Source organism: Lynx canadensis, chromosome F1, assembly GCF_007474595.2.
Source record: "Lynx canadensis isolate LIC74 chromosome F1, mLynCan4.pri.v2, whole genome shotgun sequence".
NCBI classification, from domain to species: Eukaryota; Metazoa; Chordata; class Mammalia; order Carnivora; family Felidae; genus Lynx; species Lynx canadensis.
In genome coordinates, this window is record NC_044319.2 from 11,934,027 (window position 1) to 11,957,314 (window position 23,288).

The 23,288-nt window shown below is 45.3% G+C and overlaps 1 protein-coding gene across 2 annotated transcripts; it reads right to left on the bottom strand.

The window, feature by feature from the left end:
- Positions 1-405: 405 nt before the first annotated feature.
- On the bottom strand, positions 406-23,123 carry SLC19A2 (solute carrier family 19 member 2). Of its 2 annotated transcripts, XM_030301920.1 has the most exons (6): positions 22,744-23,117; positions 16,366-16,953; positions 6,788-7,010; positions 5,063-5,255; positions 4,586-4,727; positions 406-2,353 (listed from the first exon to the last, which is right to left on the bottom strand). In XM_030301920.1, exons 1-6 carry the CDS (start codon positions 22,939-22,941, stop codon positions 2,225-2,227), a joined length of 1,473 nt encoding a protein of 490 aa, XP_030157780.1. In that variant the 5' UTR covers positions 22,942-23,117; the 3' UTR covers positions 406-2,224. The 2 variants fall into 2 exon arrangements, with proteins under 2 accessions (XP_030157780.1, XP_030157781.1); XM_030301921.1 differs by lacking the exon at positions 406-2,353 and having other exon boundaries at positions 4,670-4,727; positions 4,981-5,255; positions 22,744-23,123.
- Between the last annotated feature and the right edge of the window lie 165 nt (positions 23,124-23,288).

The window sequence follows — 23,288 nt, forward strand, 5'->3', positions numbered from 1 at the left end:
CTGGAACAAAGAGGCTAGGAAGTTGCAAACTACCATGGCACCTTCCGCCCTTGATTTGACTGAATTTCCTTTATTTTTAAAAGTCAGTTAACGAAGGGAATGTGAGTCTTTTTGGTTTCTCAAAGGACGAGTGCTTTAAAAAGAGAGATGAGAGGTGCCAAGAGGAAGACCGAGAAAAACAAACAGGGCAGTGTGGTGCTAGAAATAACAGGGAAAATGACAGAAATAAGGGGGAGGAGTCAAGGTAAGGATCACAAAGCAGTGGGAGGAATTAACAGGATAACAAGGTTAAATACCAAGGCCAGGTGAGGGAAGGCTTACAATGAAAAGGTTTCAATACGCAATCCAAAGCTCCCACTGAAGCAAACAAATACATTTAAAATAATCTGACTAAAAAAGAGAAAATAGGTTGTAAAATATTTATTTAATAAAATAATTTCATAATTTATACAGAGTTGGATAAAATGTACAGATTTTTTTCACTTCTCTGCAAAACTGCACACAGCACAACTTGCAAACTGGTCTGGGCGTTCTATAAATATGGTCACGTGCCAGGAGATGACCTTGTTATTGTCTTCAATAAGTCAAGGCTCCAGTTGTGCACCACAAACTTTGAATTGAATTCTAGGGAAATATTGCTTTGGTAACATGAGTGATGTGATTGTACCACGGCCCATTTTATTAAAAAAACATTAAATAAAGTCCCTTGAACATCACTTCTCTACTTGTTTCTGAGTGAACAATTCCCTACGCAGCAAAACCAAAGATAAGGTATAAAATTAGAGGCTGTACTTTCATAATATCCCTTCCCCTTCCCTTAGTGTTCTTTTCCTTCCCTTGATCAGAAGGGAAGGTGAATGGCAAATTACCTATACTCATCTGCATTTACTTCTGGAATTGCCGCTTACACTAAACAAATATGTCAATTCCGGAATCTTGAAACTAGTATTCACACTGTGTACCTGTGTTATTCTAAATAAATTAACCTAGGTTTTTTTTCAAGATAAGGCAACAAAGTTGGCTTTCAAATAGTTATCATGACTCACATACACCAGCAGCCACTTGGTAGACTAATTACAGAATTAAATGTATACACAACATTTTTTCCAAGTACCCTGGAAATGGAACCACTAGCAATTATTATTTTAAGCAGATATTCCAAGATGATCTGCCCTTCGAAACAAAGGCAGATTTAATGTACAAAATGCAGGAATCAGGTCTATCCTAGTTCCTGTCCCACTGAAATAATCAAAAAGAGTCTCAGTTTTTGAAAAGGCCTTGTAATAATCCAACAAACCTAACTCCTAATGACATCTTGATCTTGGATAAGAAGGACAAAGCATATAAAAACTATAAATAGGGATGAAGATATTAAAAAAAAAAAGACTTCTCATTTTATTCTGGAAATAAAAGGGAGTGCAAATACAAAATGAACTGGTTGGGCTAGTGGTATCTTTAGCTCATAGATGATCTTCTCCTTATAGGATTAACAGTCCTTCATACTCAAGGCTAAAAGATTAAGTTTTCTGATTAGGTGTCTTCATTTCAATTTATCAGCAGGCCTCAAAACTTGCCTTATTTTCTAACTAAAAGAGCTTCTCTGGGAAGCATATGAATAACGCAAAAGTGTACTTCTAAAGACAATCTACACAAATACAAAATTGTCAAGATGGAAACTGAGAACATTCATACAATAAGTGTTTTAAAAATAACTAAAAATTAGAAATGACACACATTCCCAATAGGACAGAACACCAAACCAGAGCAAATATTGCCGGTGATAAAAACAACTTTCATCTGTAGAAACACAAATGCACATGAGTAACAAAGAGATACGAGTGAAGTTGAACAGACACAGGTGCTGTTGGAACACAGTATCCTGTGGCCCGCAGAGCCCTGGTCCCGAACCAGGCCTCTGAGACACCAGACTCACTGTCAAGTATAAATGCCACGTGTTGCTTGAGTGCTCTTGAGTACCCGGTTTTCAAAATCAAGTTCACTTTTGTTATCAGAAGACAGTAATCCTTAAATTAGCTTCCATAAATAATCCTCGAGATAAACTTTGCCTCTGACTCCCCTAAACAGGATTGTTACTCTAGGAGCACAAGGTAGAGTCAATTGGCTGCTCTGAAGCCTTAAAAAGCACGTTCATAAACACGTCTACATACTAAAAAATTAAATATACCCAGGCACAGTTGCTGTGCAGAGTTTGCTAAGCAGTGTATCACAAAGTGGTTACTCGAGAACTTGATTCCGCGTCTTCTTGCTTTCTGCATTTCTTCATAATACTAACTGAACCACTGGCCAGGAAAACCACAGCGATGAGTGCAAAATAACCGGCGTAGATCAGGAACTAAAAGGGGTAGGAAAAAGAAGTAATTTAGAGAATTATCGATTACAAGAGGAGACATTGTATTGGATATAGGTGAACACCTCCTATGATTAAAGGTATATTCAGTGTCTCTATAAACCTTCAAAAAACACCGTGTGCTCACACGATGTGCCTGGCACGGGCAGCGCAAGGGGCAGCACAGCGTGGTCGTACTGAAGCCTGACCGCCTTGGCGCAAATCTGGACTCCGTCCCCGGCGAGCCAGGTGACTCTGACCGAAATACTTCATCTCTGAGCCTGGGTTTCATTTACAAAACGGGAAGTCACAATATCCCCCATTTTTTACTGGGTCACTGGGAAGGGATGAAATCATATGTGTTTATCCACACAATGCTAAAGCTGATAATACTACTGCTTTTATTTTTGTTGCTGTTGTTATAATTGAAACTGCTATTATTTTTGTTGCTGTTGTTACCATTGCATCACGGTCTCTTCCCTCAAGCTGATAGGTTAAAGTACGACCACCAGGCCAAGTTCTGAAGATAAAGAACTTCTATTCCTCCCCAGAGGAGGGCAGTAGAGAGTCTACTATATTCTGCCGTAGGATGACTTTTTGTAAGAATCTTCTCTAGGCCAGTATTTTAAGGTGACTATACAGTTTATCAACATCTTCATCACCACTTTCTGAAAATAACTCACGACGTACTGAGAAGCTGGCTCGGTTGTGCGGTAAGAGTGTCACTCTGAGCCAGGTTCTTTACAATTTGGATACATTTTCCTATAGGTAACCTGTTAATTAATCATGGCCGAGTTTCGGCACAGCCTGCAAAATTCTGTAATCCGTATTTTTAAACCCGCCGCTTCTACAGCAGGATGACAAGCACTTGGCTTCTCTCCCACCCTCCATTCCAAATCTGAGCACCGAACCCTTGAGAAGTCCTCTCAAGCTTTTCACTGCTGGTAGTGACCGGGAAACAGAAAGTAATGCGCTCCCGCTCTACTCCCCCCACTCCCCGCCCACCTTTCTGAGGCACCACCATCCAGGGAGAGATAATTAGGCCTTGAAGCTGGTTTAAAGCCTAGCTTTGCCACATTACTACTGACCACGTGACCTTAAACACTGAACGTTACTTAACATCTCTCAGACTCGTTCTCTCGATGTCCAATCCTGCCTGCAGCTCTGTAAAATTCTATAGAGTGCCTGGCACACAGGAAGCACTTAGTGCACATTACCAACTGTGATTACGATTTCTCTTTTAGATTTTTCAGTACAAAGTTCATTACTGCTAACGTGCTGGGTCTTTGTATTGAAAGAAAACTAGTATCTTAAGTGTGGAGGGAATAATGGAGAAGGAATCATTTGGGCTGGGCTGGGGGTGAGGGTGGGGTAGGCACTTTTTGATTCAGTTGCCCATTCTGCCAAAGTACAGAGCAAGCCCCACCTACTAACTCACAATGCACGAAGGCATACACGACACACGGTTCCAGAAGGAATAAGAGTGTCCACGCTGGCTTTGGGCGTTTATGCAGGTGTTTTCTCAATGGGTCATATGTTAAGAATCTTACTGCTGTTCATCAGAAGTCATTACCTTGCTATTTGGGCGGGCGGCATTTTTAATGAAGAAGGGAGGAGCCTTCAGAAGGGTGAGTCGAAGCAGGGCATCTCACACCCAGGAGCCAGTATTCCATGTACAGAATTAAAAATGGAGGGAAATGGGGGCGCCTGGGTGGCTCAGTCAGTTGAGCGTCTGACTTTGGCTCAGGTCATGATCTCGCAGTTCGTGGGTTCAGGCCCTGCGTCGAGCTCTGTGCTGACAGCTCAGAGCCTGGAGCCTGCTTCGGATTCTGTGTCTCCTCCTCTCTCTGCCCCTTCCCCACTCATGCTCTGTCTCTCTCTGTCTCTCAAAAATGAGTAAATGTTAAAAAAAAAAAAATTAAAAAAAAAATGGAGGGAAATGATGGATGAGGCAGCGGAAAAGCTCGGCCTGGAGGGCACCAACATTACTTCTCGCCTCTGTCAGGCTCTCGAGTGACGCTCAAAAACGTTCTAGGTCCTCGCCAAAAAGATGACGGTCCCAGGGAGAAAAGAACTCAGGATGGGGGTTGGCCAAAAGAAGGAGGGAACACTCCTACTTTTTATTTTATATCTGTCTGTACTGTTTGAACTGGCTCGCAGTAGGCATGCTCGACTTGGTCACTCTGATCACCTGCCGTTATGACTGGAACACCTTGCGTGTCGAAACACAACTCTTACCTGGGTGGTAATTTCTAAGCCGAGGCCGCTGGCATCCACCACGATGAGAGTAAGCAGGGTCTGCAGGACCAGCGCAATGAAGGTATTGACACCAAACACTAGGGCGTAGCGCTCCATGCTGAGGTTGGCAGCGATCTGAAAACTTCAACAAAACAAAACAAAACACAAAAGGATGAGTAGACAGGAATTACTCCCCAGGTAGTTACGACTTTTGCTTCAGTTATGAAGAGCAGCCCCTTCTTTCTGCTGCTGGGCAATTCCCTTCCCAACCAAGTGAAAGGCACTTTGTTGCCAAACGCTGTAAATCTCATGCAGGCATCTGAACAGAGCGGGACTACGGGACCAAGGACGTAAATGAACCTCGCCCTCGAGGCTCCCTCGGGAGGAGAACCTACACTTTTCATGGGTTTGTGAAGAGACCAAGAAGTTTATCCTGTCACAGCTTTTCCTAGCGCTTCCTTGAGGCAGAACACATACGTTGCTATAGTGATGAGTAACATGTAGATGATCCTGAAGACGACGTAGGACGTGTAGCACACCCAGATGTTCTGCACGGTATCCATGATGTAGACCGCGGCGGCGATGAGCAGAGAAAACAGAGACAGCATCATCTCCCCCCAGGTGGACCAGGATATTTTTATGTAGCCGACTACAAACACGGCAACAGCACCTACAAAATGCAGAGAGAAAAGCGCTCTAGTTATTTTGCTCCACAAACGCGATTTCAATCAACTAAAAATTCAGCTTGGGTTATTACATTTTAAAATCTCGTAACTTACAAATAGGGTAGCTCAAGATTATAGAGGGCCTGGAAAGGCAGAGAATTTGGGACTTGACGGAATAAGTAACTTGGAGCCACTGAGAGACCACGAAGAGACCGAATGACAGCAGCTGGCGAGGAGACGGGAGGACGCAGACCCAGGGGTGCCGCCAAGGAACGGGGTGCCGAGGCGGACGCAGAGGCGGGAGTCAAAGAGAGCCGCTGCTTCCGGCCTGACCACACGACACGGCGGGAGGGATCGTCTCTCCTCCTGCCTGAGCAGCAGTCCAGAGCATGGCAAAAGGGCATCTCCTCTCTCTGGGAAAACGATGACGCTGGTAACCATAGCGAAGATGTGCAGAGCGCCTTCTAAGTGCCAGACACACTCAGAAGTGTTTACAGAAAGCACGGAATGCCGTCTAAAAACCTTATGAGGGGGCGCACCTGGGCGGCTCAGTCGGTTAAGCGTCCAGACTCTTGATTTCAGGTCATGATCTCACGGTTCGTGAGTTCAAGCCCCGCACTGGGCTCTGTGCTGACAGCGCGGAGCCTGCTTGGGATTCTCTCTTGCCTTTTTTTTTTTTTTTTTTTTTTTTTACGTTTATTTATTTTTGAGAGACGAGAGAGACACACACGGCACGAGAGGGGGAGAGGCAGAGAGAGAGTTAGACGCAGAATCCGAAGCAGGCTCCAGGCCCTGAGCTGTCAGCACAGAGCCCCACGTGGGGCTCCAACTCACGAGCTGCGAGATCGTGGCCTGAGCCGAAGTCGGATGATGCTCAGCCGACTGAGCCACCCGGGTGCCCCTCTCTCTCGCCTTCTGTCTCTCAAAGTAAATAAATAAACATAAAAAAAAAAAAAAAAAAGAACCGTATGAGATAGGCCAACAAATTAGAACGGGACGACAGAATATAATGGTCAAGGACATAGGCTCTGAGTTCAAACCTTAACCCGACTACGTACCATCTGTACTGTCTCGGGCGAGTTATTAACCTATCAGTCTGGGTTTCCTGTAACTGTAACTGTCTCAGGAATTTTGTGAGGACTGAGTTAATATACCTAAAAGTCCTTAGGACAGCATCTGGTACATATTACCACTCAACGTGTGCTAGTTATTGTCACAGACTTGTATCATGCCACTCCCAAGTGTCACATCGAGTGACGGAAGCACCCAAAACACCCGGAGATGGCGCAAACCCGCATAGGAGGACAATTCTGCAAACCAGTACGCTGGGTTTCCCGACAGGATATAAAGGACCCCAGTTCGTGAATCACGGCCACCCGCAACTGGAGCACTGCTGAATTTCTCCCTAAATCAGAAAGCCAGAGCTCAAAACAAATAAACCAGGCCTTGGGGGTCACCTCCAGTTCCCGAGGGGAGAGAAAAATCAGATCGTGGCGGACTTGACCTCCGGGGGAATGTGCCGCCCCACACCGCTTACCCAGGAGGGTGGACACGGCCTCCACGCCGCCGTTGTAGATGGCAGCATCGCGAGAGGGCATCACCGTCTCCCACAGGCCCTGTGCGTAGTTCACGACCTGGAAGTAGCCGCAGGTGGACAGGGCCCACCACACAGACCAGCAGAGCAGAGGCCGGGAGGAGTAGCACATCAGGAAGTCATCCCACAGGACCTTCAGCACGAGGAGCCGCTCCGGGGTGGGCTCCTTCACAGCAAACGGAGAGAAAGGTGCAAATACTGTGAAGGCGACTACAGAAAGCAACTGTATAGACCCGGTTTTCTATTCGTCTTTTTCCTTGTGAAAGGCAACCGCTTATTTATTTATACACATCTACATTTTTTTCATGTTTATTTACTTTGGAGAGAGAGAGAGAGACAGAGCGTGAGCAGGGGAGGGGCAGAGAGAGAGGGAGAGACAGAATCCGAAGCAGGCTCCAGGCTCTGAGCTGTCAGCACAGAGCCCGATGTGGGGCTCGAACCCATGAACTGTGAGATCATGACCTGAGTCAAAGTTGGACGCTCAACTGACTGAGCCACCCAGGTGCCCCTATTTTTATACATATAAATGGTGTATATACAGGCCTACCTCATTTTGTGGTGCTACACTTCACTACACTTTGCAAATGTGTATGTTTAACAAATGGAAGGTTTGTGGCAACCCTGTGTGGAGCCAGCCTGTCAGAGCCAGGTTTCTTCTAGTATCTGTCACTTCATGTCTCTGCGTCACATTTTGGGAATTCTCACGAGATTTCAAACTTTCTCATTACTATTGCATTGTTTTTAAAGAATTTTTTTAACGTTTATTTACCTTTGAGAGAGACAGAGAGAGCATGAACAGGGGAGGGTCAGAGAAAGAGGGAGACACAGAGTCTGAAACAGGCTCCAGGCTCTGAGCTGTCAGCACAGAGCCCGCCGCGGGGCTCGAACTCACAACCTGCAAGGTCACGACCTGAGCCGAAGTCTGACGCTCAACCGACTGAGCCACCCAGGCGCCCCTCATTACCATTACATTTTTTATGGTGACCTGTGAAGTTACTACTGTTGTTGTTCTGGGGAGCCATGAAGCGTACCCACAGAAGACGGCCAACTTAATCAGTGCAAGTTGCGTGCGTTCTGACTGCTCCACCGACTGGCTAGTCTCCCTCCACTTCCCCCTTTCCTGAGACACAGCGATATTGAGATGAGGCCGAGGAATAAGCCTACAGTGGCCACGAAGGGTTCAAGTGAAAGGAAAAGGCGTACGTCTGTCACTTTAAATCAAAAGCTAGAAATGGTTAAGCTCAGTGAGGAAGGCAAGCCGAGAGCCTGGATGGGCAGAAAGCTAGGCCTCTTGTGCCCAACAGTAGCCAGTTTGTGAATGCAAGGGAAAAGTTCTTGAAGGAGATCAAAAGTGCTACTACAGGAAACACGCAATTGATAAGAAAGCGAAATGGCCTCATCACTGACATGGAGAAAGTTTCAGTGGCCCGGATAGAAGCTCAAACAGCCACAGTGTTGCCCCGAAGCCAAAGCCCAACCCGGAGCAAGGCCCTCGCGAGCTCTTCAATTCGGTGAAGGTTCAGGTAGCTGAAGAGGCCGCAGAAGAAAAGCGTGAAGCCAGCACAGGCTGGCTCACGCGGGTCAAGGAGAGAAGCCGTCTCCACCACGTACAATGCAAGGTGGGGCGGCAGGTGCTGGCGGACAAGTTGCAGCCGGCAAAAAGATCGCAATGTGCTGAAAGCCCAGATGGTGGTTAGCAGTTTTTAGCAAAGTATTTTTACACTAAAGTACATGCATTGTTTGTTTGTTTGTTTTCAGACATACTGCCATTGCACATTTACAGTATAATGTAAACACAACTTGTAGGTGCACTGGGAAATCCAAACATTCATTTGACTGGCTTTATTCCAATGTTTGCTTTATTGCGGTGGTCTGGGACAGGACATGCGAAATCTCTGAGATGTGTGTGTGTGTGTGCACGTTTGTGTATATATATAGTACGACTTTTTCTTTTAGTGCTCTATAAACAGTAGCATAGCTGCATGTAATCAACCCAGCAACGATGTACTGTCTACCAAGTGAAGGTAGAAAGATGGTCAAAGACTGCATGTTTCAGCCAAAGCGAGATGCCACCCCACATCTCCCCACACGGTGGCAAGCGACGTTCAGAATAAGCAACCTTTAGTAACCTTATTAAACCACCGGTCAGTTAGGGTTTGTCAGTGAGAACTTCCTATCCTTAAAACTGACCGATTCACTGTAGAGCAATGGTTGAGACAGAAACCTTAGGAAAAACCAGACCCAAATATTAGCAGCAGTTCTCTACTTAGAGGGTAGTAAGGTGATTAGTAACTTTAATTTTCTTTCCTATGCTTTTTATATTTTATATCCCCCAATGCTTGTACAACGGGAAATACTACCACTATAATGAAGTAATAAAGCCACCGCGTTTGTAATGGGGCGAACCGAGGCATTACCGAGCTATGTGCCATCCCCACACCATGCCACAAAGACAACGTGAAATCCCAGACACCCCAGGAGAAGTCTCTAACTCCTATCTAAGGTCTAATTTATCCAAGTATGCCCTACTTCCTGAGCGACAGGAACTTACACTTTTGTGGCTAACACGGAAAGACAAGAGGAGAGAACCCAAATGGAGCAAAGGGGAGCTCATCGTGAAGCAGCACATAAGCGCCAGGATGTGTGACAGGAGCCACGTGCCAGATCTGTAAATACATCGGTGGCAGCCGCACAATTCAACCGGCTCTTGTTGGTTGGAGGCCACATGTCTTGAGGGGCACGAGAACCTTTAGGTGTAAACAGCACCTTCCAGTAGGTAGAGTTAGGTGTTTGCCAGACCAAGTTAAATACCACTGTTTTCTCAGCTCCGTTGTGCAGAGGGAGACTCATCTGTAGCCAAAAACAATGGCTGGGGTGGAAATTTTCAAGCGCATTTGCTTCTTTTATTAAGTGCTTTTGAAGGACACAGTCCCGATACTAACTCTTGCTACAAACAGCAAACGCATTTTCCTGATGACAAGAGGACTATCATTGTTTCCTCTGATGGTGATGTTCCAATATCCGAAACATAGCAAAAACGTACGGAGTGAGCCTTAACTGATGGGAATAACATACATCTGTTATTAAGAAACAAGTCAAGAAACAAAGTAAAATCTGTATCAAGGAAGAAGTGGTGTTTGAGATAGACTTTGGGAGACAGATAAGATGTGAATAGAGAAATAATGAAGAACATTCTAGGCAAAGGAAGTAACAAAAGCACAGGAGAAGATGCCGTTGTAGTATATTTGCAATTTAGCAACAGTAGAGTTCTCGCCACACATCAAAAGCTTCTAGGACACTCTCTCTCCTGCTCTGGCCTGTTGTGCACTTATATTGCTCCAAGAATAGTCATTCTTGCCTTGGCCTGGTAGGCTCACAGAGCCTTAGTTCCTAAACCTGAAGTTAGGGCGTTAACAACCTGCTAAGAGTTGGCTTAGAGGCCTGTCTTTGGCTATTCTTTTTCAGGGGGAGATGACACCTGAAGTTCAAGGGCATTAAGCTGTAACAGGGAGGGGGTGCAGCCATGTACACACTCTCTCCTCCATCCCAACTCAGACATACCCATTGGCAGGGGTCTCACTGGAGACATCCAGAGGGAACGGTTTGTGACCACAAGGGAAAAAGGGAGGGTCGAAAGGCAGACTATGTCCTTCACACAAGTCTCTACACAACAGTTGTGGCTTTGTGATCAGGGCCAGCCTGGGGGGAGACTACCAGCCCAACACAAACCTCCCACCAGTCACTCGCACCATTATGGTTCCATTTCTTTGGATTCTGAAAGAAAGCTATTTTGCATGAAAAGACATCGGAAAGCAAGTATTACATAACACTGAGTAAAAAAAACAAACAAACAAAAAACCATCAAGTTACAAAACTACATGTAGATTATAATTTCATTTACTATAAAATGTATACCTATGAATACATACACATGTGTATATGGAAAGAGATGTTTAGGAAGAAGGTCACTAAACTATTAAGAGTGGTAATCTTTGGGAGCAGCAGTTCAGAGGATTCTGAATTCTTTTTATGTAGTTTTCTGTTTTGTTTCATTAAAAAAAATGAAGTAGGAGTCTTTTTTATAAAATCAGTAAAAATTTTTTTCCTATTCAGATGATACATCTATTAGCTGTATATTGTGTGTGTATATGTGTGTGTGTGTGTGTGTGTGTGTATATGTACATATATATATATATATATATATATATATGTACATACATATATAGCGACTCCTGATATTAAGTAAATAAAGGCCATTCCCCCCTGAAATGCTAGGAAAATCTCAGTGGAATGAGAACCAAGCAATATTCCATAGTTGGGCCTACTCACACCATCCCTAGGCTCAGCTCACTCGTTTATCAAAATGGGCACGTGGTTTCAGATTTCACTCAAAAAAGGGGTTCTGACGCTTAAAAACAAAATAACAAAACTTGGAGTTATTTCTCTACCAAGGAATAGGAGTCTCTATTATAGTGGATTTTGAAGTCAACTAGATCTGGGTTTATTTTACTGAGAGAAAGAGAGCATGTGTGAGAAAGAGAGAGCAAGCAAGCACGCAGGGGCAGAGAGAGAGGAAGAGAGAGAGGAAGAGAGAGAATCCCAACCAGGCTCAGCTCAGCGCAGAGCCCGACGCGGGACTCGAACCCACGAACCGTGAGTTCATTACTGAGCCAAAATTGGCGCTTAACCGACTGAGCCATCCAGGCGCCCTGATCTGGGTTTATTCTGACTGTGCTGTTTGTAGGTGCCTTTGGGTGAGTTATCTGACATACGCTTCAGTTCCCTCAACTGTAACATGGGGATAGTGACACCTACAACACAGTCTTAGTAAGAATTAAATGAGCTCATGGACCTAAGATTCTTAGCACTGTCCCACAGTGTTAAGTGGGAGTACAGTCCCACTGTACTTAGCACAGCACCCAGGTTAAAATGAATGAGAGCTGAGACGATAATGATGAAGTGCGACAGAAACACACCTGCCTGCCTGCAGATGGAACCAATTTCTAAGTCTTAGGCTTTTTGCTACAAAACGGAAATGAATGTTTACTTCAACAGGCTATTGGAAGAACTAAATGAGGACTGTGCGGTATGCAGCAAGTGCTCAATACACGCTCCTTTCCTCTGTACTCTATCATGACTCACTTATGCAACCAACAAATATTGACGAGTGCCCATACTGCGCGTTTGGCAATGTTCTAGATCCTGGGAATACAGCAGAAAAGTCCCCGTCCTCCTTAAACTGACATTTTGATAAGGAGGACAGACGATAAACACACAGACAAGACAGCTGACAGTAAGAATGATACCATGAAGAGAATAAACAGGGTAAGGGACTGGCAAGTAGTGATTAAAGCTGACTTCTGAGTTGATACCTGAATTGACATAAGGGAACCAGCCATGAAGATGAGAATGAAGGGCAGTCGCAAAGGGTCAGATTGTATGAGGTCTCATAGTCCGTAATGAGAATTTTTGTATTTATTCTACATACAATAGGAAAATATATGGGGGAGAGGGGAGATAGGTAGGGTTTAATGCCTAAACTGTGAAGATTTAAGTCAAGGGCTGATGACTGCAATTAAACCACTCCTATGATATTATGTGTTCTTTACCTATCAGAAGAAAGAAAGTGCTTTCAGATCAATCAGTTCATAAAACTCAGTATTCTAGAGCTAAGGAAAGTTTACTGATCATCTGGTTTAACATTCTACATTTAAGAGTAGCCTCAGGGGGGCCCCTGGGTGGCTCAGTCGGTTAAGCGTCTGACTTCAGCTCAGGTCATGATCTCAGGGTTTGTTATTTCGAGCCCCGCATCAGCACAGAGTCTGCTTCGGATCCTCTGTCTCCCCCCACCTCTCTCTCTCTCAAAAAAAAGAGTGGCCTCGGTTAAAGAATTAGTGGTATGGAATCACTACCAGATTCTAGTGACATCTTTCATAAGGTTAAGACCAGAGGTAACCTGGTCATTCCCTCATTTACATTGTGGCATTTAATACTTGAAATAACCCGGTGAGGGAGACAGACAAATGAGGAAATTAACTCTCAAAAAATTAAGAAACATGCCCAAGACTACCCTGCTGGTGAGTACGAGAGCCCAGGTTTCAACTTCCCTTCCTTCAAAATCCACTATAGTGTGCTGCTGTAAATGATCTTACTTGCATACAAAGTAGAAACACTAATTTTGCTACAGTGTTCTATAAAGCTCAAACACACACATACGCCAAGAATGCGAACGCTTACTAACAGCAAAGGGCATCTGTCTACCAATAAAAGTATAGGTATGTTAACAGGTGTCATGTATTAGGTATTCATTACGTGTCATGGGCTGTGCTAAAGAAGTGGCTTAATTTACATCATTTCTAGCGAATGACCAATTTAAAATAAAGCAAATCCAACTACAAGCCAAGCACAGAAGGAATCCCGTTTCCTATTTAGGAAAGAAAATCACCAGCTCTGCTGTAATGTCAACACGCTGGGCCCCACGGCAACAGGCTCATTCTGAAAAGGACTCACAAACACCTTAAGGTAACTTGCGGACAAGGGCTATCGCTCTGATTCCTACTTCATCTTCCCTTTCCAGAAGATCAAGATCAAACCACTCACCCGTCTACCTACCCCTTTTTTTTTTCTTACTCTATTTACTACAGTTATGATTTATGGTTCAGTTATGGGCTTTGTCAACTTCAAATGGCACTATGATCCCCGACAGCCATGTTCTGACTCTCCTTCAGGCTCGTGAAAGAGAAACAGCATCGTCTGGGCCCCGAACAGCTGTCCAGCAGTCACGACTGCCTGTTACGGGGTCAGCAGCGGAACCAAGGATATCATGGAACTGACCTGAGTCTAACTTTTACCACACTGTAGCCAACACGATGGTTCTCACCATGCTGTCACCCCAGGGAAAGACTTCATGGAGTGAAGTACAGATCAAGGGGGGGGGTCTCCTATATGCTCTTTAGTTATGTTTCGGAGTATATCAGCGCAGTTCTGCGTAAGTCACTAATCTCTGTTCCCAATCCTTATCTCTAAAATGAGAGGGTTGATGAGATCTAAAGTCCCTTGTCACTGTAAGATGCCGTGATGGTCCTGCGACCTGTGGGTAGAATCACTTCTAACTCTAGAATTTCATAATTCTTCAGCATGTCAAGTACTGACATCTTGCGTTATCTATAAACAACAAACATCAAGTTGGTCTGGGACAGAGTTTTTTGTAAGTGGTAGGTTACAGCTCATTAACAGGTAATAAAGTCAATCCAGTGGGCAGTGATCTGCATGATGAAAAAAATAAACTGAATGGAATGCACCAGAATCAAGTGTTGTAAAACCTCTGCTTCAGTTATATCAAAAATATATACACACCTATGAATGGTACTGGTTCCTAAGTAAAATGTGTTTCTTTCTTACTGTGTTTCTTATTCTTTCTTACTATGTTCAAAATGGTTTAAAACTTACTGGTCTATAAAAATCTTTAGAACTATGACCAATGTTAATATTTAAGATATATATGTATACAGGTATTATATGTATGTATATGGATACTAATTTCCACTAAAGCCATTTCACATCTTTGTAACAATTAACAAAGGATCCTTATTCTTTTTTTTTCTACTACACGAGATCTACAGCTTTCTACTTTTTTGTACTCCAGATGATTCTAACTCTTTCCCTCCTCCATCAGCCCTGGGTTGACTTGCCAACATGAAGGAACTGGCAATTCATTCCTACCTAATCCCTGGTCTTTTGACTGATGCTGCTCACAGGTGCCCCAGTAACCCAAGTTTCACAACGAGTGTCACCTAAGCTCAAGCTCTTTGGGATGAATAACCTACGTTTCAACCGGTAACCACAAGTGAATGGTGGGGGTAGGCAGAAGAGAGGTAATTAGATGCCACATTGAAACAATCTGAGTTAACTCCAGGGGAGGAGCCAAAGACTTTCCTCCTGTAGGCTCTCTCCTCTCCTTCAGCCTATAAGGCCCCCGGAGCATGGTTTTAGGACTGACAGAGCCCACCTGCAAAGTGAGAATTTTAACAGGCTTGTTTCCAAACATGTCCCATGAAAACTGAGACCAATTCGGTATGGTTGGAATGAACCTTGCCCCTCACAGCTTACAACCTGTTGGAAAGATAAGAAGCTATAAAGAAGGGTGAGTGATTGGGGGAAGCAATTAACCTTCCCGGCTAGCCAGAGCAGATGGACGGATTATTCAGATGCCATACCTCTCTCTTCTAAGAGACAATTTCATAGCCACACTTTTAATTAATAGGTATTCCGTCACCCATCTTAGATTTTCCTCTTGTGATTATCTTCTCTGTGGTACTCATTACTACCCCGTTCTGGTGAACTGTCATTTGAAAATGAATTATCAGGGGGCGCCTGGGTGGCTTAGTCGGTTAAGGATCCGACTTCAGCTCAGGTCATGATCTCGTGGTTTTTGAGTTCAAGCCCCACATCAGGCTCTGTGCTGCTTGGGATTCTGTCTCCCTCTCTCTCTGCCCCACCCCACCCCCCCACCAAAATAAATAACGTAAAAAAATAAATAATTTTAAAAAAAGAAAATGAATATCAGACATTGCTTCCAGCACACAAGAGGAAGAAAACTTTCTAACCTTAAATACTTTAGGCGTCAATTCAGAAACTGGAAGATGTTCATCATTTATTGGAATCATTTCAACTATTTATGCAGTAAAAATTTCAGAGGGCTTTCTTTGTATAGCCAGTAAAGATGAGGAAGAGACAACTCCTGCTGTGGCTTGTTTTTTTGTTTTTGTTTAATTAAAAAAAAAATTTTTTTTTTAATCTTTTTATTTATTTTTGAGAGAGAGAGAGACAGTGTGTGAGTAGGGGAGGAGCAGAGAGAGAGGGAGACACAGAATCCAAAGCAGGCTCCAGGCTCTGAGCTGTCAGCACAGAGCCCGATGCGGGGCCCAAACCCACGAACTATAAGATCATGACCTGAGCCAAAGTCAGATACTCAACCGACTGAGCCACCCAGGAGCCCCATTTTTTTTTAAATTTTTTAAAAAATGTTTATTTATACTTAAGAGACACAGAGAGAGAGAGAGGAAGAGAGAGAGAGAGAGAGAGAGAGGAAGAGAGAGAGAGAGAGAGAGAGAAATGGATAGAATCCGAAGCAGGCTCTAGGCTCTGAGCTGTCAACACAGAGTCCAATGCGGGGCTCAAACTCACGAAGGGTGAGATCATGACCTGAGCCGAAGTAAGATGCTTAACCGACTGAGCCCCGCCCCCCCTCCCCCAGGTGCACCTCTCTGACACAAGCAGTGTGATGTGGTGCTGGTCTGACTTTGGAGGTTATTCACCCCAGGACAGAATGTATTGGCCATCCCTAATATAAATCAGCCCTGTCTTTAATCAATAAATGAATGAACCAGTGAACCAACCCAGGATAAAAAACTGAGTCAAGATGAATACAAGGGCTAGCAAGAGGGGTTTTCCTGTCTGTTCTGTCATCGTTGCTCTAACAGCCAGAGCAGCTGCCGCAAGGCATGTAAGGCCACACTTACCGGCTCCTCCGTATTTAGAGGCATTTTTGACTCCGGGTCCTCCCACCCTGGAAGGTGGTTTGCAGCCGTGGTGTTGGTTACAAAGCCGCCATTCTGTGCCTTGATGCCATTCGTTCTCTGGCAAGTGGAAGGAACGTGGTGAAAGAACAGGCTCTTCTGTGGCATGGGCAGAAACCAGGCCACGGCAAAAGCCACCGAGACACAGGTAAGAGAGATGACATTCAGGCTGAACAGGGACCAGCCTGCCACGGAGACGAGGATCTGCCCGAGGACGGAGCCCACCGTAAAGCCCACCAAGGTGGCACTCCGACAGTAACTCGTGACCTTCTGGTACATGGTCAGGTCTACCACACTGTAGATGTAAGAGTAATAGGCGATTTCAGTGGCTGTGGCGATGCCATAGAAGAACTCCAAGAACTGAATGGCCAGCAGTCCCTGGGCGTAGAGCAGCATGAACCACGTGACAATAAGGCTGAGTCCCTGCAGCAGGATGACGGGTTTGTACCGGAGGTAGTCTGTGGCAAGGAACACAGGAAATAGCAGCACCAGGTACGAGTAAGTCCATACTGGGTAAATTTCATTGAAGACCTGATAAAAAGAGAAAATTAAAAACCTATTAGCGAGATCAACGGACCGGGGATATTCGTAACAATTTATTCTCATAAAACAACCTACCAGCACCTCTGATAAATCCTTACTGACCGAAGAAGTCTCGACAGCAATTCTGATAATTGGAATATACTTCCCCGTTTCCGCCCCATCATCTTTTTTCTTTTTTTAAAGTTTATTTATTTTGAGAGAGAGAGACAGAGAGAGAGAGAGAGAGTGCACGCACGTGCATGAGTGTGAGGAGGGGAGGCGTGGAAAGAGAGAATCCCAAGCAGGCTCCACGAGGTCAGTGCAGAGCCTGAGGCAGGGCTCAAACTCATAGACCGGGAGATTGTGACCTGAGCCAACACCAAGGGTCGGATGCTTAAACGCTTAACGGAGTGAGCCACCCAGGCACCCAACCCATGATCTTTTTCTGAAAATCCTCCCCATTCATCAAGGCCTAGTTCAAAGCCTTCCTCATCCTGGAAGACTTTGCTGGAGCAGATAATATCTGTACTGTAACATTCAGAGCTCTCCATACTGCTTTGAACGTGTTGTCTCCCCAATTACCACAGAGCGCTGGTTCCTAACCGTGGCTGCACATCTCCCGTGGAGCTTTAAAAAATCTGGATGCCCAGCCAAAGGCAAGTCTTTATGACCTCCCAGGAGATTTTATCTGAGCCAGAGCTGAGGACCACTGCCTTAAAAGGGTGGACTCTTCAAGGGTTGACCTGCCACGGCCTTCCAGTTAGCCTGCTGTGTGGATACGTGGCTCAAAAACTGTGTTGGAAATGGATAAATGTTTGGGAATGATCATCAATTCTTACTTCTACCCACAGAATAGGGAGCCTTGATCCCACTGTTTGATTAGGTTTCTCTGATTTTCAGTTTAATTTCTTTGGGGGAACAGGTCAAGAGGATAAGTCTGTCCTACAGTCTTGACAGAATAATTATCTGTGGATGACAGGCTTATAGGCAGCTTTGATGTCCTTCTTTTTGCTTGCCTGAAATATGAAAAAAAAAAATAGAAGTTTTTGTTTTCTTTTTAATGTATTTTTAAAGTTGGGATAAAGTAGAGGTATCTTTACAGTAAGCGTTCTACCATAAAGACCCCGCTGGAATTTCACTCCCATCGTTTGCTGTGTGATTACAGGCAAGGCTTTTTTTTTTTTTTTTCCGTTCCCTTTAGCGTTAGTCTCCATTATCAGTAAAAGAAGGGTAAGCCCTGGGGCGCCTGGGTGGCTCTCTACTCAGGTCACAATCTCATTGTTCCTGGGTTCAAGCCCCGCATCGGGCTCTGTGCTGACAGCTCAGAGCCTGGAGCCTGCTTGGGATTCTGTGTCTCCCCCTCTTGCGCTCTGTCTCACTCTGTCTCTCAAAAATAAACGTTAAAAAAAAAAAAAAATTAAGAAGGGTAAGCCCTGCAACCACAGGGTTGTCTGCTGCAAGGACTAAGCGAGAGAATACATGTAAATCATTCATTCCACTTTATTTACAGGTCTCAAGCCTTGAGGACTGAAACTGAAGCAGACCCTTTGGGACAACATAACTACGTAAATCAACTGAACTGTCATCCCCACCCTTGCAACATCAATCACCGTAGGAGACTTTCCCCTCTCTTACGCCTACCCCAGGGTCTAGCGAGGTCCTAGTGTGGATACAAAGAAGCCAGTTTCTCAAATGACCATTTCAAAATCTGGATCGGTGGCCCCAATTTTTAAGTGCTTGCTGAAAGGCAGGCTTTGCTCAACCAACTGAGCCACCCCGGTGCCCCTCATCCTTTCAAATATCAACCTAAAGTGCTTATATGTGTGGGTGGAATCCACTCCTAACACGAAACCACGGTTAAGATGACAAAGATGAGGAAAAGTAACATTGCCAAACCTGTAAGGCCGCGTAGTAACGAAATTAAAGGCAAGTGGGGTGAGGTGTGACGGTGGGGGAAGGGATGGGTTCTTGTTTACTCATTCTAAATACAAGACCGATTTCATCTCCAGTGAAAGAGATCAGCCCAAGAAGAATGAACGTCCCTCTCACAGTGTTATCAGCATTATAATAGCAACATCCGCTGACGTGCACACACTACGATACCAGCCTTACCTACATTGCTTCGTTGAATCCAGCCAGCCTAAGTGGTAAATGTTTTTATTAGCTCTATTTTACAACTGAGGAAACTGGGCCTTACAGGAAGGTTAAGTAAATTATCCAAAGCTAGCACAGCTAGTAATTGGTAGAGGGAGGATCAGAACCTTGCTATTCTCAATCTACCATACTGAAAAGCCTCATTTCTTCAACTGGAAACCTGTTACCGATCATGGACTACGTTCCAGGGTTACTTCTATGGCCTGCGCCTTTTTCAACCAGTACGGAGATGCTTTTATAGGGCATTCACAAAGACCTAATGACCACACAATCACCAGAGCTTAGTCACTGGGTCTCCAAAAGATCCTTTCTCTTTCAATGTTGCCACCGACAAACTGTGACACCGGAAAATGTTTCTTCGATGGGTACTTTTAATCTTGAAGGGAAACTTCCTCCGTGCAAAAATGTACAAATTACAGACTCTTATTGTCCATACCCTAGACAATACCTTCTTATCTCGGGTAAAATCTGCCATGTGAGCAAAGGGAACTGATTTTTATCGTCAGGTGCCTGCCCCCAGTCTTTGGATCAGAGTTTGCTTGCGTTTTCTCTCTGAGATACAGAAAGTTAAGAGAGAACAGATGTTCATCTTAAGCTCTAATTCGATTTAGACTTTATTTTAGAATCAAGTTTCAAGTAAACAAGTAGCTAATAAGCTCTTCTTTACACAACACTTCAAGCTGTATGGATATAAAATAAAAAATAAAAAATAAAATAAAATAAAATAAAATAAAATAAAATAAAACTTCTGTTCTGAACCTAATTAGGATATATATTCATATGTCATTATAAGAGAGCTAGGAAATATGGACCTTGAAGGAGAAGAAAGGTAGAGGCTAACAGAAAGAGATCAGCAGGTAGGTATGGGAAGCTTATTCCAAGCAGAGATATCACAACTTTGAGCACAGGCTAGTAGACGAGAAACTGGATATACTGGATTTTGGACTAGAAGATTAATGTGGACAGAGCTTGGGCACACGGAAGAAGGCAAGAAGAAAGATGTAGCAGAGGCTAAGGCTGTCAAGGAGGTAAAAGCCAAATTCTGTAAGACTCTGAATACAGACAGAATAGGTAGAATGTTAAAAAAAAAAAAAAAAAAATCAAAGAAAGGTGGTGAATGTCGAATCATATGCTAAAAAAGATGAAAGAATAAAAAAAGTGCTGGTGACATGGAACTCTATTTTATTAAAAGACTATTAGAACAGAGTCCATTTTTAACCTGTTTAAAACTTATAAAGTGGTACCTAAAACGGGTTAACATTTTTCCTGAAATCTAAGAGGAAAATCCTTCAAGCATGCAAAGATAGAGGAAATTCTGTCCTTCTCCTTCTTTTGCTTTTGGACTTGGTTAACCACAGCTCCATTTCAGATGATCTAAGTTGGCCCTTCTGAAGTCTTCTAGGGGTAAACACAAACTTCAAAACATCACTGACCATGACCTGACATTCACTGTGCCTAAAAGTCATGTAACATTTTTCATTTAACTGCCCACTGGTGAAAGCAAGCATTAAGTCAGGAAGGAGAACAAGTTGTCTATTTATTTCAGTTCTTAGATATTCCAAAAACCCAGGGTTCTGGAGAGGGTGACCGGAGCCATACTGTGCACCAACAACAGAATCAGCCCAGGTCCAAGGTACTCACGAACAAATGACACTCCTTTCTAGACCACCAGATTTCTCTTCAAACTCTGCCCTCCTCCTCCTCCAATTTGCAGGCACAGGAATGTGCTAGGTGTTTGTTACATAATCAGCAAACATTTACGGGCCCTAGCACCCCTGTCCGGCCCCAATGCCAGTGAACATATTCTCTCACCCCAGAAGGCTGAGTAGATAGGGCACATGATGACACATGACATAACTCTCGGCCCAGGGCATATGACAAAACAGATCAGCTTTCAAATATCAACACAGAGAGCATGTTTCTTCTCCCCATGTGGCCCTCAGTCCAGCAAGGTGAACAGACTGTGCAGATCACATGGCAGTTCACATGAAATTTTCATTATTCGCAGCTCAGGAAGTATCATTTCTGCTTCAGAGTCAGTAGTAGTTCTGGGTCTCCAGAATCATTCTCTCTCCTTTACTGCAGTCATTTTCTCCTTGTAAAATTATTCTGTTCACAATGTTAAAATGTTAACGATGTTAAAATTCAAATAGGGAATGAATAGCTGTCACAGTCCTTCGTGGAGTGGTCCAAAAGACTGAGAAACAGAAGAGGTGAAGGTGAAGTTGGGTAAAAGTCAGTGATTCTTGCTGAAGGTAAGACAATATGAGAAATTCAAATGAAACCCTCAATCCAGGATCCAACACCGACTTTCAATTCCCTGCTAAGCGTCCTTGAAAACGGAAAGGCAAAGCCAACAACAAACTGGACTGTGAATAATTATATCCTGCTCTGGCCTGTTATGCAGGGACGGTGAGTTGCTACTCAAAAGAGGTGATTACTAACCACAGGAAGAAGAGTAAACTTTAAATGGAAGAAGTATTTCACAGCAACTAGGGCAGGGAGGGGAAGGAAGGAAAAGTAGGCATAGGAAAAATAATAAATAGTTACTAATAAATGCTCACTCATCTTTCACCCTTTGTAGTGTTCTAGAAAAGAATACCAGGCTTCAGCTTTCAGGCTTGTGGTTGAAAAGCAAAACTAACATCTGTGAACCAACAATTCACCATGCAAGACAAACTGTAATTAAATGCCAATTATGTGATACCATCTCAGTATCTGCTTTTATCCCAGGAGGTAGGATTTGGGGGCTGGGGGGCAGCATGTCCCTGGACACCGTCTCACCTAAATAAAAATCAAAACAAATTAAGGGGACGGATAGTCGTTTGTCGTTCTGCCCTTATTCGAGCACATCCAAAAAGCCTCAGCTAATTAAAAGTCAAAACAAATTAAGGTGATGGATTTTTGTTTGCTGTCCTGCCCTTATTTGAGCATCCAGTCAAAGGTAAACAAAGTAAGGTATGGGAAGGAGGAGGGTGCGGCTGGGAGAGGGAAGATCCATTCCGAAAGCAGGGGTTACTCTGCACCTGGTTCTCTACTTTCTTCTTTTTTAAAAACAAAGTTTGAGAGCGCGCGCGCCACGTGAGCAGGGGAGGGGCAGAGACGGAGAATCCCAAGCAGGCCCCCGCCGTCAGGGCAGAGCCCCCGCACGGGGCTGATCCCGCAAACACGAGATCGTGATCGCAGCCGAAATCTAGAGTCTGAGGCTTCCCGAGGGAGCCTCTCAGGCACCCCATGGTTCCCTACTTTCATCATTTACTAAACCTTTGTCCAAAGTACAACTGGAGGTTTCCACTTTTTTATCCGAGTACCCCGCAGCGCCCCCTCCCGCCCCCAGCAGGAACTGCTGGACCAATCTGAGCGGAGAGCAGCTGAACCACAGAGCCGCGTGAGGAGCACGCCGCCGGCAGCACACGCGTGCTGGGGCTCCCCACCCCGACACGAGCCATGCCCCACAAATCCAACAGACGCCAGAAAAACGGCATGGAGTAGCGCAGCGCCGGCCCCGAGCCTCCTGCCAGCTGCGGAAGGGCAAGAAACCCCTGCCTCCGGGGAGCGAGAGCCGTTTTACTCGCTCTTTTCCTGAGCCGCCTCCCGAGCGCCGGCGGTCGGCCGCGCCGGCCCCCAGCCCGCCGCCGCGCCTACCTCCCTCTCCGTCAGGTTCTTGTCCGGCCCCAGCAGGTAAGGGGTCAGGAAGGGCTCGGACGGCCTGAGGCTGGCGAAGAAGCCGTAGGCGCACAGCAGCGCGGTGGGCAAGAACCAGCACTCGCGGGGCACGCGGGCCGTACGCAGGAGCGCGGTGGCCGCCGCCGCCCGTCGGGACACCGGGCCGGGCACATCCATTCGCGGTGCGGAGGGCGGGGACGCGGCCCGGCCCCTAGCTGTTCCCTTTCCGACGCCCGCCGCGGCGATGCTCGAGCGCTGCCCCGGCGCGGGCACCTGGACCCGCCAGCGGCGCCCCTCGCCCTTCGCGGCGGAGCCAGGTCGCGCTCGCCGAACCGCGGCCTCCGCGGGCAGCACTCCAGTCCTCCGCGGCTGCAGACGCCTCACATGGTGGCACCGGAGCCCCAAAGCGAGACCCGCCCCCGGGTCCGCCCCTCGCCGCCACCGCCCCCGGGCCCGGAGCCAATCGCCGCGGATGCCTGGAATTGGACTCTTCTCCCATTGGTGGTCGGCCCAGCAGAGGAGAA

What these genes read in the sequence shown, in the direction of transcription:
- SLC19A2 (XM_030301920.1), bottom strand. Translation starts at nt 22,941, where the DNA reads ATGGATGTGCCCGGCCCGGTGTCCCGACGGGCGGCGGCGGCCACCGCG. An exon ending in AGAACCTGACGGAGAGGGAG is followed by an intron (nt 16,954 to 22,743) that starts GTAGGCGCGGCG and finishes TCTTTTTATCAG; the next exon opens with GTCTTCAATGAAATTTACCC. An exon ending in GGCCGTGTCCACCCTCCTGG is followed by an intron (nt 5,256 to 6,787) that starts GTAAGCGGTGTG and finishes TGCATTTTGTAG; the next exon opens with GTGCTGTTGCCGTGTTTGTA.